General features: G+C 40.2%; 2 protein-coding genes across 3 annotated transcripts; both read left to right on the top strand.

Moving 5' to 3' along the window:
- The first annotated feature begins 7,371 nt into the window (after nucleotides 1–7,371).
- Nucleotides 7,372–9,909, top strand: si:dkeyp-67f1.2 (uncharacterized protein LOC556106 homolog). The gene is given in 7 exon segments (XM_059570158.1): nucleotides 7,372–7,655; nucleotides 9,007–9,065; nucleotides 9,229–9,278; nucleotides 9,376–9,429; nucleotides 9,431–9,453; nucleotides 9,558–9,687; nucleotides 9,817–9,909. Coding segments are annotated over 7 exon segments (603 nt in total). The 5' UTR covers nucleotides 7,372–7,461.
- A 435-nt stretch (nucleotides 9,910–10,344) lies between these two features.
- Nucleotides 10,345–15,153, top strand: LOC132160875 (protein FAM107B). 2 transcript variants are annotated; one of them, XM_059570594.1, is made up of 5 exons: nucleotides 10,345–10,567; nucleotides 11,968–12,025; nucleotides 12,921–13,119; nucleotides 13,807–13,954; nucleotides 14,205–15,153. In XM_059570594.1, exons 1-5 carry the CDS (start codon nucleotides 10,544–10,546, stop codon nucleotides 14,319–14,321), a joined length of 546 nt encoding a protein of 181 aa, XP_059426577.1. In that variant the 5' UTR covers nucleotides 10,345–10,543; the 3' UTR covers nucleotides 14,322–15,153. The 2 variants fall into 2 exon arrangements, with proteins under 2 accessions (XP_059426577.1, XP_059426576.1); XM_059570593.1 differs by having other exon boundaries at nucleotides 10,347–10,567; nucleotides 11,968–12,034.
- The last annotated feature ends 1,552 nt before the right edge of the window (nucleotides 15,154–16,705 follow it).

Below are 16,705 nucleotides of genomic sequence, written 5' to 3'. Positions count from 1 at the left end.
CACATTCAATCTTGTTTGAGCTCATAATATAAGTAAATTTTTCAGTAAGCAAGGAATAAAATCGTATTGTTAAATCCATTTCAGTGTTTATTATTCCTCCAAACTTTTTTATTTAAACTTATAAGTTGTTCCTAGAAAATTATGTAAAAAGAACTAAAATTATAGAATACATGCTATATAATTAATGTTTTAAATTTCACTTTTTAAAGTGATCCCACAGTTTTCCTGTTGACGGAAGTCATCGCGTTGACACACGATCGGCCAATCATATACCAGTTACTCCTTTACGTCATTTGACAGGTAGCACACTAGCTCTGCTCACTAGGAAGTAAACATCTATAATGGCGAGAAAGACCTTCAAGTTAAGCCACTCCTCGAATATGTTACTAAATGTGATTTTATTTAGTATTTTTAATGAGTTCGCCTTCGCCTTTCCGTCATTTCGCGAATCCAGACAGTCAGAGAGTTTGGAGAAACCCATCTTGGCACCAAATGTTCAACAGGTTCGTTATCGAGCTTCTTGCGCCAGTTTCGTCTCTGTTAGTTTGCATATTTATTTACTATCCACGGTCTGTTGTTTCGTAGGGTTTAAGACTCCATTTCGGAGTAATCGCGTCTGTTGTGATCGTTATTGTGGTTGCAATAGCAGCTGCTGTCTTCATTATCCGGAAATACTGCTGTCTGCAGAGGTATGTGCAACAAGTGCTTTATTTGACAGTGCAACATAACCTTTCATTCCTGTTCTACGGAAAAAAATGTTTGCAACAGTTTATAGGAAAGTTAATCATTTTAAACCCATATGTGTTGCCAAATTTGTCCCTACTAAGTGACAACTAAATTTAGACTTTTATTTCCAGCAATGTAACATATAGATACTCAGAGCTGCGACAAATGGAAGAACAAAATGCAGCCAGAGAAGAGGACAATGATTCAGATGAGGTTAGTCGGCCTATGCATGGCACTTTAAAATTAGTAATAATAGCCTTATATATACTTAATTACTTTTTATTCTTACTCTGGATGTTCTTTCCACAGGACCTCTTGGAGTGAATCATGTAGCATAATTTATCCTTGCCGCTTCTCTTCCTTTTTAATGATGTGACATTATATGGCCAAAAGCATTACATGGGTCATTTAAAAACCACCAGGAGTTTCTAAAATATTTATATCTGTTCCACCATTTTTCAGCACAGATATATCCACCAACCAGTTAAAATTAGCTGGTTAAATTTGGCAGGATTGGAAGGATAAGGTCCCCTACATGAAGTAGAAGTGTGGGGAAAAGATGCTCATTTGAGATCAAAGTTACTGTGATTTACTTGCAGGCAAATAACTTATGAACAGAGCTGTTATTGTTACTGTGCACATTGCTTAATACTTGGTCAATATTGGAACTACTTTTTAATTGCACTCCTTGAAGAACTTGTTTAGTATTTTCTTGAATTTCTCAATGCAAGGCAACTTGTACCAAAGTCTGTTGAAATGATGTATTTATTGTGCCTGACTTTTTCTTGATTGTAAAACAGCTTTATGATCTCAGGGTTGTTTCCACTGGATACTTTGAACAGTGCCACCGACACCAGAAGCACATCTGAATAAGCATTTTACTGTAAACCGGTCTCATCAATTGTAATGATGCTGTAGAGTTTGCATTTCAGTGCCTTACTGAAATCTGTTAACTCTGTATTTGAACAATAATCTGCACTTGTATGCTGCATTGGTATTAACTAATGGCAGTGTTTGACTTCACCTCTATTTTAATATGATGATGTTGATCGAGAATTATTATGTACAGTCCAGAGCTCCAATAATGGTGTTTCTTTGTGCTCAGTTCATGCTGGGAAGTATTTTTGATGATGGTCTTCTGTATCTTTAGATTTTCATATTCACTCTTTCTTACCTGAGACTGAACTATACTGACTACTGAAACTTAACAGTTTGTGTAACTGAGAAGGAATAAAATGATAAACTTAATATTCCTTGTGTGGTTGCATGCATTTTTCTCATAGATAGCCACAAGAGGGCATTACACAACTGTAAAATCAGTTTGCATGCACCAACATCTCATCTCATCTGTCTTAAGCTGACAGGTTCGTTTCGATTTAATGGTGCACATTTACCACACCTTAAGGTAGATCCTGTTGGGTCAGGTTTCACACACCACCATAGTCCTGGGGACTTTCAAACAGGTAACAACTCCAAAGTACTAGAGAAAGAAAAACAAACAAATTTAAACAATTTTATTATATTGCATCAGGCTTGTTGAGGAGCCCAGAAGATTATTTTGTGCTACCAAAAATGAGAATTAAAGGTAAATATATATATATATATATATATATATATATTTTTTTTTTAGCTTTTCTGATTAATTTGTATGACTGTTTGTGTGTATACTGAGCATATGTTACTTGTGTTTTTCAGATCACGTTTATGTTCTCACGACAATGCTGATCAGCTTAATATGGTGTTTCTCTATCAACTGGTCAAAACTCCAAGAAGCTGCCAGACGGTTATGTAATGTACATGGTGATCAAATATGTATCATTATTTTAATTATTATTTAACATTATTTAATTATTTTAATCTGTAACATTATTTTAAAAATCGTCTAAGGTTACGTATGTAACCCTGGTTCCTCGAAGCAACGAGACGCTAAGCCGGTAATCAGCCTCAAAGGATGAAGCAAGCGCCGGCCAGAGATGCCGGAAGTGTGTAGACCTTAGTGGGTCAACCCTGCGGAGAGCCTGCAGGAACTCCAGCACTGTACCATCCAGGCAGTTAACTGGGTCGAGCTGGCGGTCTCCGCACCAAGAAGTGAAAAGCTTCCACTTCAAGGCATACAGTTTCCTCATTGAGGGAGCTCTGGATTGGAGAACGTTCTTACAACCTCGGTTGAGAGACCGGAAGCTAAGAGTTGTGCCTCCTCAGAGACAGCACTTACAGCCTCTAATCTCCATGTAGGGGTGCACCCTCCACCTGCGAGAGGAGATCTCTCCTGACGGGAACCTCCCATGGAGTGCCATCAAAAAGAGAAATCAGGCGCAGAAACCATACCCGGCCCGTCCAGAACGGGGAAACTAACAGCAGCCAGACTCCGTCCTGGCGCACTCTCTCCAGAACTACCGAGAGCAGAGCAATCGGGGGAAAAATTTACAGATGAAGCCTTGGCCATGTCTGTACTATGGCGTCCAGCCCCAGTGGAGCTGGATGAGTCAGAGGAAGCCAGAGGGGACAGTGCGATGTATATCGAGTCGCAAACAGATCCACCCGAGTCTGGCCAACATCTCCAACTCTGCTTCATCACCTCAGTGTGAAGCCGCTATTCCCCGGGCCTCAGGCCCTGCCTCAACAGGATGTCTGCTCCCATATTAAGATGCACAGGAATGTGAACTGCTCTGAGCGAGAGGAATTCGTCCTGGGCCCACACAAGGATCTGGTACACTCATTGTATAAACGGCGTGAGTGCAGTGGTTGCAGTGAGCTTGGTGGTTGATGAAAGAGACCACTGCTGTGTTGTCGGTGTGCACCAACACATGGTGACCTCTTAGGTCTGGGAGAAAATAACGAAGTGCACGAAGCACGGCCAGTATCTCCAGACAGTTGATGTGCCATGTCAGATGGCGGCCACTCCACAGACCACGGGCAGGGTGGCCACTCATGACCGCACCCCAGCCGGTGAGGGACGGGTCCGTCGCTAGCATCACGCGGCGACAAGGAGCTCCCAGCACCGGGCCCTGGGACAAGAACCAAGGCTTCCTCCACATATCCAAGGCACGTAGGCAGCGCTGCGTGACCTTTAGCATGTGAAGTGGGTTTCCCACTTCTTGAGAGTCTTGAGCCACCACTGTAGGGGTCTCATGTACAGCAGGCCAATAGTATTCACGTTGGACGCAGCTGCCATCAGACCTAGCAATCTCTGTGACTGCTTGACAGTGAGTGACTGGCATTCTCTCACTCTCGCGACTGCAGTGAGGATCGACTCGATCCGAGCAGGTGACATACGTGCCTGCATCGTGGTCAAATCCCACACCATGCCCAGATAAGTGGTTCTCTGAACTGGATGAAGCACACTTTTCTTGGCGTTAAGTCTTAACCCCAGCTCTTTCATGTGAGCGAGAACGACACCTTGGTGCCGAACCGTCATCTTCTCAGATTGAGCTCCTATCAACCAATCGTCAATGTGGTTGAGTCGTGAAAGTGTGGGGTGAGAGTGCAAGGCCAGTGGAAGATCCATATTGGTAGGCTTTGCCCCCAAAAGCAAACCTCAGGAACTTCCGATGAAGAAGGATGGAGATAAGTGCATCTTTTGATAGATCGTGTCCAGTCCTCAGATTGGACCTCTGCAGGCGTGCTAAACTTAAGTCCCCTGACTGAGAGGTTCAAAAAGCACAGATCTAGAAAAGGACACAACACCTCATCCTTCCTCGGAACAGTGAAGTACCGGCTGTAGAACCCGGACTCTGCAACCCAAGGAGGGACCACCTTGATGGTCTCTGTCCTCAGAGAGAGTCTACTTCTGTTCTATTACCAGAGCCTGCTTGGGGCCCACCAGAACTGGATTATGTGGCCTCTCACTACAGTGTGCAGGAACCACTGAGACATTTGGCAGTAGTTTTCACGCTTCAATATAGTCTACTAAGGGAATCAGCCTCTCAAGACTGATCTCTGGTTGCATCAGAGCAATTAGCTCGGTGCCCTGAAGCAGCGCACCGGCAGGAGACGGCCGAACTAGCTGCTCTGGAAACCTCCCAGGAGGTCGCGAGCCTCTTAGCACCGCTACATTTCCAGGCGGTAACTGAGAGAAGCGCTCGCTGGAGACCACTGCGCCCTGGAACACCGGCAGGGTTGGCAGATCGATCTCCTGAGGGCACAGAGGAGAGGAGGACTCTCGTAGCTGAAGTCTCTTAAAAACAACTGTCCTCAGACCCACATCGTCTGATAGGAAGACTAGACCAGAGCCTGCTCGGGGCAGGATCCCGTGAAGTACACTTGGCAGGGGCTCCCACACCGCCATGTGACCTCCTAAGGGAACCAGTCTCGCGACTGGCCTCTGGTGCGCCTAGAGCCACTAGCTCGGTGCCCTGAAGCGGTGGACCGGCAGGGGACGACCGTACTAGCTGCTCTAGAGACCTCCGTAGAGGTAGCGAGCCTCTCAGCACCGCTACGTTTCCAGGCGGTAACTGAGAGAAGCGCTCGATGGAGATCGCTGCGCCCTGGAACACCGGCAGGGTTGGCAGAACGATCTCCTGAGGGCACTGAGGAGAGACGGGCACCGTGTAATGCGGTGTACACCACTCTTCCCTAGAGGGGCCTGCCCTCCGAGGTCCTGAGCCGCAGCATCAGGACTCTCGTAGCTGAAGTCTCTTAAAAACGACGGTCCTCAGACCCACATCGTCTGCTAGGAAGACTAGACCAGAGCCTGCTCGGGGCAGGACCCCGTGAAGTACACTTGGCAGGGGCTCCCACACCGCCATGTGACCTCCTAAGGGAACCAGTCTCGCGACTGGCCTCTGGTGCGCCTAGAGCCACTAGCTCGGTGCCCTGAAGCGGTGGACCGGCAGGGGACGACCGTACTAGCTGCTCTAGAGACCTCTGTAGAGATAGTGAGCCTCTCAGCACCGCTACGTTTCCGGGCGGTAACTGAGAGAAGCGCTCGATGGAGATCGCTGCGCCCTGGAACACCGGCAGGGTTGGCAGAACGATCTCCTGAGGGCACTGAGGAGAGACGGGCACCGTGTAATGCGGTGTACACCACTCTTCCCCAGAGGGAGCTGGCCTTCAAAACATCCTAGGCCTAGGCGTCAGGACGTTATGATGAAGGCTATCCAGCAAAAACAACGGTCCGTAGCTCTGCTTTCAACTAGAAGCCTTCGGCCTGGGAGCGCCACTTTGACTCTAGCGTCTGCGGAGTACAAAAGTGACACCCCCAGCACGTGGGGATGGAAAACGGTTGGGACTGCTCCGCCCAGCAGCCCCTGACCGCCTCAACCTCCTCAGAGGAAGAGTGGTACACATGTGTTCTCACACAAGAAATCACATCCCTAGAGCCCCTGTACATCTAACTTCACATAGTCAGATAAATATGTCATTTTATTCCTTAGAATTAAATGTAGTCAGCAACCAGACTAGTCAACACGGTCTGGTGTAGAAAAAACTCACATAAAAATGAAACAATGTAATACACGTGTTGCCTCGGCAATATATATATATATATATTATTTTATGCTACTCAGTCACACAAACAACATCAATCTTCTCAGAGAAAGATGGATGCTGCAGCGAGCTGTCTCAGAGGGCGAAGAAACCGCAGCGCTAGTTTCCAAGCCTCGAGAACAAGCTCTAGATCTAGTGAACACGGGTGGAAATAGGACGAGCCGTCTCCAACCCATTCGCCAGATCATGTGCGATTTTCCGCTATCGTGGTCGCCGCCGTGCCTCAGCAACAGCGCGACCGCAACTGCAAGATCGCATGCACGGACACACTCCTCGGAGCATGCCCGGCGAGAGAGCATGCAGCAGCAGCAGCAGCGAGCTGTCTCTGAGGGCGAAGAAACCGCAGCGCTGGTTTCCAAGCCTCGAGAATGAGCTATAGATCTAGTGAACACGGGTGGAGATAGGACGAGCCGTCTCCAACCCGTTCGCCAGATCATGTACGATTCCCGCTATCGCGGTCGCCGCCGTGCCTCAGCACCAGCGAGACCGCGACCGCAAGATCGCACGAACGGCGAGAGCGGAGTGCTTAACAGCGAGAAAAGCACAATCAGCCCCCCGAGAGCTGACTGCGCGAGCTCCTCTCTTCATTAATGCTGCTTATGTTAATATTAGGCATAAAATGCTTGTGTGACTGGTGCTTGTGCAACTGGCAAGCTCATCGACACCTTTCCACATCAATCTCCTCAGAGAAAGACAGGCAGAGCATCGCGCCCTCTCATCGGGGAGAAAGTACCGCAAACGCGGGCTTCCGACCTCCGAGAGCGGGCGCCGGATCTGGTGGCTAAGAAAGAAGATAGGGACTTGCCCGTCTTACATTCCTTCCAGCAAATCCGAAAGCGAATCCCGCGAGCACAACCACCGCTCCGCCTCGGCGAAAACGGGGCTGGCACCGCGAGAAACACCAGTGAAAGCTCTCTCCTCAAAGAGAGCCTTCTGAGAGTGAAGCAAAGGCTTGCATCGCATCACATGCTTTTATGCTTCCTGGTCTCTGACGTCACCCACCTATGACGTCTCGCCCTTCCATTGGACTGATTATACACGTTATTCAGAAACGCCACGCTGGACGCGTTCCCCATTCGTTCTCGACGCAGCTCGATTTCCTGAAGAGGAACTATTTTATTACTTTTATGTTTTAGTTTGGCTAAGATAGGGGCTGTTTTGTATTCCAGATGAAGTTAATGATTTTGTGACGGAATGTGAAGATCTAGGTAAGCTTATTTTATATGCTCCGTAGTGGACGAGGTGGAGATGGAGCTTATTAGGGTGCTTGTAGTACTGAATTTTTTTTTCAGGCAACCTATTTATTTTTTCTGGGCAGGTCTATTTAATCCTCATTTTGGTTGCTGTCCACATAAACGGTGCCCTATCAACTACTTTCCCTTCCACATTCACAGCAGTGTAGCCAATGTGGTGGCTGCAAAGACCTGCTTTAACAATACAATGTAAGAATTGTTACATGCTGTAGCTTATTTGTGACAGACAACACAGTGGTTATTTGAATTAATTGTATAAAATTCTGTCATCATTTACTCATCCATATGAATGCAAAATGAGATATTCATCCGAACGTTTATGCTGCTTGTCCATACTTTTCAAATCTTACAGTGATATAGCTTGCACATATTTAAATGTTTTCGTGAATAACAACAAATCTCTTCTCTGTTCCTCACGCTAATCTGTTGTATGGCTTGTAGAATAAGAGTCTTGGATTACTTAGATTACTTTTAAATCCACAAAATGACTTTCTGTGATGATTTAATAAAAGCATTTGTTCAGTACTAAATCTGTTCTTTGTGAAAACAATTACATTTAATAAGTTGAAAACAATGAACAACGTTTAAAGATAGCTGCAAAACAAGTAAGATCCAGTTTTTTTTAAATGTATGAAATTAAAACAAATCAGATTTATTGATGTGATATATATATATATACAGTACAGACCAAAAGTTTGGACACACCTTCTCATTTAAAGAGTTTTCTTTATTTTCATGACTATGAAAATTGTAGATTCACACTGAAGGCATCAAAACTATGAATTAACACATGTGGAATTATATATGGAATTATATACATAACAAAAAAGTGTGAAACAACTGAAAATATGTCATATTCTAGGTTCTTCAAAGTAGCCACCTTTTGCTTTGATTACTGCTTTGCACAATCTTGGCATTCTCTTGATTAGCTTCAAGAGGTAGTCACCTGAAATGGTCTTCCAACAGTCTTGAAGGAGTTCCCCGAGAGATGCTTAGCACTTGTTGGCCCTTTTGCCTTCAGTCTGCGGTCCAGCTCACCCCTAAACCATCTCGATTGGGTTCAGGTCCGGTGACTGTGGAGGCCAGGTCATCTGGCACAGCACCCCATCACTCCTTGGTCAAAAAGCCCTTGATGCCTTCAGTGTGACTCTACAATTTTCATAGTCATGAAAATAAAGAAAACTCTTTGAATGAGAAGGTGTGTCCAAACTTTTGGTCTGTACTGTGTGTGTATATATATATATATATATATATATATATATATATATATATATATAATAGGTTTATTTACATATATATATATATATATATATATATATATATATATATATATAAATAAACCTATCCAAAGCGACTTACAGTGCATTCTGTATGTTAGTACTATATAAGTAATCATTTATGCTCATTTCATTTATGTATAACTGATGAATATGCACAAATTGTAAGTTTTATAGAGATAAATGATGGCAGTTTTAATTTTTGTATGAAATATTTAATTAAATAGTATAAATGCTAAATGAGTGCAAATGTTCTTCTACAGCATCATGTGTGGCATTAAGAATAATGCAGGACAAGGGCTGAACATTGTGCTAGCAAACGGTTCGATTATTAAAAACAATTAGACAGGATTTACATTTTTTAAATCTGAAATCATTTTCATATTTTCTTTACAAATATTTGACTTTTTGTTTATGCAAGTCCTAATAATTATTCATATATGCAAATCAAATTCAGTTTGATTAATTGACTCTTATTTTCTTAGGTGCAACCGGTGAGGTTTTAAGAAATAAGAACTTTAACCTGGAATCTAAAGTTAGGTCTTTTAGTGAAATTGTTCTAAATCTAACAAGATGTGAAGTAAAACTATCCTGATGTACAGAACCACTTGTTCTTCCTTCAAGATCGCGAGGAATTACTTGTCTATCTAAAGACACTAAAACGAGGACATATAGTGCTTGTGGCCCGCACACATCGACCCTACACCAAAGTAAAAATGTGACAGCCTTCACACACCATCAACATGATTAACTTGGCATTAGAGTTGAATTATTCATTCCTGTCTCACTTCCACTGCCACCGTCTCTTTTCCAGGCTGACTGATGAGATTAGAGCTATATTCAGTGCACTGGGCAGCACAGTGGTCAAATCCCTGAAGCCCAGGTATGGCTGGGTATTCACAGGCGCCTATGGAATAAATGATGCTAGTCCTTTTGAAAGGTTGGGACATCTTTTTCTTTTTAAGTTTAAGTTTTTAATCCAATTTTTACATTTTACTTAGGTTTCATTTCAGTGAATGAAATTTTTTTTTTTTTAGTTTTAAGATGGTTGTTTTCTCTGTTATGTTTATTTCATTCAAAATGATGTGAGGAGCAACGCGTATGAAGACTGGCCAGAGATGGGGGAGATCATTGGCTGCTGTCCCAGAATATCTGAGACTGAATAAGCCACAGTAGCCAACCTCATATCACCACATTTGGTTCATTTGAAAATAGGACATTAACAACACAGTAGTTTAGAAAACAACAACTGTTTTCTCTCCCTAAGCAAATAAATTGAAGGTTTGAGGTTTACTCTCGCATTGCTCAAATCCATAGGACTTCTTTCTAAGGAACTCATTCGCCAAAAATGTGCATATATTTACCCTGATCTTTACCAAATACTAGAAGAGCAACATTCTGTCACTATGATAATATTCTAAAACAAAAATGCATTTGAAAGATAATACAGATGATTCTGTTCTCATACAGAATTCCTTCATACTGGTTCTTAAGGTAACACTGTTGCTGTTGATATTAACAATGAAGAGTTGAAAATGAGAAAGTGACATCACTTTAACACAGTCCCTTTATTCACTCCCCTCCTTGTATTGGATTGTAGTACCAGTTAGGACACTGTATGCACTCCGGGTTGTAAAAGTGTGTGGTGTGTGTGTGTTTGTGTGTGTGGGTTTGCTTGGAGGGATATACATCCCCCTTCCTGCTTCTACCCTTGCACTGCATGAAAATAGCAGGTGGAATCCCAGAGAATCTGTTTGTGGAACAATCCTGAGGCACTCAGCGCTCTGCACTTTTGGAATCATGGGAGTGGCCCATGGAAAGAAAGTAAGTAAGGTTATTTTAATCCAGTTTGAAGAACTTGTATGTTGCGAGTGTAAGTTCTAAATCTCCCCTAAAGATCTGACAGGACTCAAACTCTTACGCAAATGGATGATTGTAAATGGAAAGCAGTGTTTTAGGTTTAAAATACTGAAATTTATGAGGTGAGACGGTTTCTTTAATTTGATGTGGTTTGAGTTTGATACATTTATTCTAAGCTGAAATATACTTATTATGAGTTGAGTGTCTTTTAAGTTAATTCAGTTTCAGTTCTTAGGAATATGTGTGGAATCAAGCAGCATCAGTTGTGTTATTAGTATTATTTATATAGTTTTTATTAATATTTTTTATAAATATTAATCATTTGAATTAGTTTTTTTTTCTATATTTTCAGTTTCTTTTTAGGTAATTTTTTGGAAATATTTTTATGTGCCTTAGACATTTTCATTATTATTAATTTCGATTTAAGTTTTATATATATATATATATATATATATATATATATTATTTTAGTTTTACTTTCAGTTTAGTTTTAGTTTTTATTTCCAGTTAGTAATGATGGTGTTTCAACTTAAATTTCTATTAGTTGCCAAAGTAACATTTCATATATATGTATATAATGTGTATATATATGTATATGTGTGTGTATGATTTAGTTCAGTTAACAGAGAGACAGCCTTCTTCCCAACTCCTGTTGTCTGTAGCTTTCATGTATTTTGTTATTTTTCAGTGTAAAAATGTACATATTTAGTTGCCACCTGTAACATTAACCTCATTTGAATACTTTGGTTCCCTTCTGATTTTCTTTTCTGATTAAGTCCAAGGACTCCTCGTGACTTTCCAGACAATCACATACTAGACCGCAAACAGATTATGAAGGAAAAAATGGAGAGTTTGTTTGGCAGGGCCAGTAATGAGGTGGCTAAATGCCAGCTGGTCCCAAAACCATTTCAGTCCAATATGATCAACCCAGCATGGTGCTAACACACACACACACACACACACACACACACACACACACACACACACACACACACACACACACACACACACACACACAATGCCTCCCTTGTGTTAGTGCAAATTTCTCTCAACACACAGGGCTATTGTGCTGTTCATCAACAGCTTTGGAGATTATTTTAGATCGTTTGGATGACAGATAAGTGCAATGTCCCTTTATACTTTCTGGACATGATAATAGTGATAGTATGGTTTTTCTACACTATGATGGTAATACCATGGTATTATTATAGTAAATATGTTAATCATACAGTACCATGGTATTATGAAATCACTACATAGCACATCACTCTGAAATACAGAGGGGGAAATAATAATGAAAATAACATTTTTGTATTTTGTCTTGTGGTTAAAATATAATGACTCATATCCATTTTCTTTCACAGGCAGATCATAATCATCAAAATCACAACTCTGCTTGTGCTCAACCACTTATTGGACCTGGTGAATCAGGTTTTCTATGTTCCTTTCATATTGTTTGATGCAATTACACTGATTGATAATGCTTTTCATTATTATCAATCATGCTTTCTTGAACAAAGGTGCATTTGGTGCTATGGTCATGTGAGGTGTCCTATTATTTTTCCATACAAATAAATTTTTCTCCTTGTTGGTGATATTGGCTGTTTTTAAAGGAAAGTTCACCAAAAAATGAAAATGTGTTGAAAGATTCCCCCTCAGGCCATCAAAAATGTAAATGTTTGTTTCTTCATCGAAAGAGATTTAAAGAAATTTAGCATCACATCACCAAAAGATCCTCTGGAGTGAATGGGTGCCGTCAGAATGAGAGTCCAAACATCTGACAAAAACATCACAGTAATCCATACAACTCCAGTCCATCAGTTAACATCTTGTAAAGTGAAAAGCTGGGTGTTTGTAAGAAACAAATTCATCAATAAGATGTTTTTAATATCAAACATTTGATTCTAGCTGAAGTCTTCCTCATCTGAAACCAGTATTGCTTTCTCCATTTAAAAGACATCTTGTCTGAATCAGGAGAGCAATATGCACAGATCAAGCACCATTTACAAGCAAAAACAGTTCTAAACAAATATGAGAGTGGATTTAGATGTGAGAGACAACAGGAGATAGAGTTTTTCACTGGAGGAAGCATTATTATGAATTATGTACTGGTATTTTGGTTAGAAGGGATGGTTTGAAGTTCAAATGCATCAATCCTTTGCTTCACAAGATGTTAAATGATTGACTGGAATCGTGTTAATTATTATTATTGTGATGTTTTTATCAGCTGCTCTGAATTTGCTTAACAGGACTTTTCAGGAAATTTTCAATGTTTATAGAATGCTCTCTTTTGCTTGTTTCCCACTCGTAGATTTAGTCTCTGATCTTGGAGCCGTGATAGACCCTGATCAAAGGTGGGGCAGAGAAGATGATTTAGACCAGAGCAAGTTGCTTCCTGAGCAAACAGACAGCGGCTACTATGAAGAGCTCATCAGGCCCAAAAAGCTCCACAATCCCATCAAAGCATCCAAGAGCCACCGGGAGCTCCAGCGAGAGCTGATTATTACGCACAAAAGGTGCAAACTGACCCAGTATTTGAGTTGAAAGCATGTTCACATTTTGAGGCATGAACAAGCTTAGTAGCGGCCGTAATTTATCACCTGACCCAATTTCTAATCTCACTTCAAACGTACCCAAACAGGGACTGCTGAGTTTATGGCTCTCGTGCATGTACATGTTTTGTCCAACAGATGGCAGTAAAGTCAAAATTGAAGCCTCTGGCGTGGTGGAGCCCTCTTCTAAAAGTCATTTTATCATAAATTATCGCTAGATGGGATGTTTTTTGAAGTGAAACAACAGAAATCAAAATCGACCCTATTTGCTGTATTAATACACACACCGTATAGTGAACGATCCATCAATACATATTGTTAATAATATGCATAATGCAATGAACAGTTTTGTATTTTTATTGTCTATCATTAACAAAGATTAATTGGCTATACACTGTAAGAAATGTATTGCTCATTGTTAATGTTGGTTTACAATGGTTTATACATTAACTAAAGGAAACGTGTTACCTTATTTTTAGTAGTTTAATGATTTAAACATAGTTTGTAATACAAAAGTGTTAACATATGTTAACATATGCATGAACTTGACCTTAAGCGTCCAAATCCTTGTTTTCGCTTTCCATTTAATTGCAATGAATGTATACTTTCTATTATAAAATATAGACAAATAAGACTTATTTTATTTATCAGAGGAGCAGTGGTTGAGGAGAAGCCAGAGTTACGGAGAGTTCTGGAACAGAGAAACAGAGCTCAAGTTCTGAAACAAGACAGAAAACAGGAGGAAGAGAAATCGCCACTGGAGCAGGAGTTACTGAAGAGACAGATGAGGTTAGAGAAGGTAAAACCGGAAAAAAAAAACTTTCCTCAAACCATACTGAAATGTGTGTTGAATGGACAGTATTGTGTGAAATGCACTAATAAGGCTGGGAAGTGATCCAAAATGCACAGAATGCTCTAATCTCAAATTCAGAACACATTGATCTCGGGTTCCAAAAAAATGTGCTGTCAGTCATAATATATAGGCCTACTACACCATGTACTATAACCTCATTTAGAAATGATTTAACTTGAATAATTCTTATTCTCAGTTTGAGAGAGAAGTCGAAGAGCAGAGAGAAATGTCGAAGTGCGCGCCCGAGTTCATCAGGGTCAAAGAGAGCCTAAAGAGGACGACGATCACAAGTGCTGTGGAGAAAGAGCTGTAATCACACATTACATTACTTCACTGATCTTGATACTCCTCCAGCTGCTGAGTCGAACACCTCTTAGTTTTATTTAGAAAGTTTGGGGTTTGGATTTTGAACGCGATCACAGAATGTGAAAAACCTGTTGACAAGGACAAGAATGTTGAAAATATGGGCTAATGCTATGTCATATTAAGCACTTGTAATGGTCGAATGAGATTTCATTGTAATTGCTGATTACAGGACTGTAATTTGCACCAGTTACAGAAACACACAAGAACAGAATAACTCCAGTATACTGGAACTGTATCTAGTGTTTGAGTATAGAAATTATTGGCCTGCCATATTTATATATTATATACTTTTATGAACAGACGCCAATTATTTCCACTTTTTCTACATTTATGGTTTGAATCGTTTGATATGTTCACATATGCATACTAGTTTGGGATATCATGCACTACTACATTTAACCAAATATGTAGTACAAAAAGAAAAGGACAACGTATCCTATAATGCCATGTGTTAGGCTTGGCGAGGCAAATTTTAGCATCTCTTTTTCTTGACTCACTATTTGATTGGGCAGGCATAGCTATTTTTTCCCACATGCATTTTGTTTTAACAAAGTTATCTTTTACAATTAAGATTCTTGTATAAGTGACTTTTTTATTTAAAGAAATAGATGTTTTTTTTCCATTGCAGATTTGGTTAAATTTAGCATTACATCACTTGAGCACCTACTGAAACTCTGCAGCGAATGGGTGCCGTCAGAATGAGCATTACTTAACTTCAGTCCATCAATTAGGTCCTTTGCAGTGAAAAGCTGCTTGTTTGTATCAAACATCCATCATCAAGATGTTTTAATTTTAAATCGGCTGGAGGCGTGTGGATTACTGTGACGTTTTTTATCGGCTGTTTGGATTCTCATTCCGACGGCACCCATTCACTGCAGGATTCTTTGCTGCTTAGTGATGTAATGCTGAATTTCTCCAATCTGTTCTGATGAAGAAACAAACTCCTCTAAGTCTTGGATGGCCTGAGGGTGAGTCCATTTAAATTTTTGAGTGAACTATTCCTGTCAGAGCTTTTCCACTAATATAATGTTATCATCATACTTCATTCGATTTTGATGTCACATGTATGTTTCGGCTAACAACACAACATTTTGTAATGATCTTTAAATAAAGGGATTTTGACATGCCATACAGTTTGGAGTATATAATCTGAAAGTACCAACCACAACCTGCCTTTGCATAGCACTCTGATGTGAACTTTATTTGCACTGTACACAAAGATTTTACTGAACACACACAATGCATAGACAAGGAGTGTTTATTCATAACGTGCTACTACCTGTATATCTTTAAGGGTACAAATCATTGGCTCTTTATAACTCCATCGATAACACATGATGCATTGCATCCATATATTTGTAGCTTTTACAAAAAAGATATACAATATATGTATACATCGTCTTTATGTATAATACACATACTGTATTTGTGTCTCCTCTTCACTTCCTGAAGTGTGTGCACTTCTATATGAAAAAAAAAATGATCAAGGGAGGAATTAACTACCCAAAAACTGCGATGTATACTTTCCAAAAGCCAAAGTAAGTCGCAGATGATTTCTAATGATATTTAATCAGCCCTTCTGAGGCAGTTTGCATAATTATCATAATGAACTGATTGCTGAACTGCTCGTTAGACCGTTGCAATTTTATACTAATTAAATCGATGATTGCACTTGGGTATGACTCAATTCTCAATTCAAATAATATTTTAATTATTGATGTACTTAATATTTTAGAATTTCATTGAAATGAATAAATATTCCATTAAAATTAAAAGCATTTTACATTGAAAATAAAAATGCTGTTGCATTGACAACACTGTTCAGACAACCTAGAAATTTACTTTATGCAAATAAATGATAAATACAGTTACATCACACAGACGGAGTGTGTAATCATTCATGGTTTAAAGATGTTTTTAATATTAGGTATCCATTAGCAAAAAACAAAAACTTTTTATTTGTATCATTGTTGGCTTCAAGTTTGTAATATGCGCAAATTGGCATAGATATTATATATCGATTAACAAGGTGATTTTTTTATTTTTATTAATCCAGTTTTAAAATGAGGCCAGTATTGAGTTCTTAAGATAATGTTATATGTATATTTTATAAAGAAATAGATTAAGTGTCCACATTTCTTGTGCCTCCCAATGACTCGTGACAGAAATAGTATGTCTTATTTTATGATTAGTATTTTAAAGATATGAATATGTTTATGTATATTTTCTATTTTGATCATCGCTCTTGTGAACATATTTTTACGAGGTCATGCAAACATTAGACGTCTTCTTCACAGGAGAACAGTACTGATTATGGCCAGCAACCCAAAC

Source organism: Carassius carassius, chromosome 17 (assembly GCF_963082965.1).
Source record: "Carassius carassius chromosome 17, fCarCar2.1, whole genome shotgun sequence".
NCBI classification, from domain to species: Eukaryota; Metazoa; Chordata; class Actinopteri; order Cypriniformes; family Cyprinidae; genus Carassius; species Carassius carassius.
The sequence above is the reverse complement of the archived record's forward strand: the minus strand, read 5'-3'. Positions and strand labels throughout refer to the sequence as shown.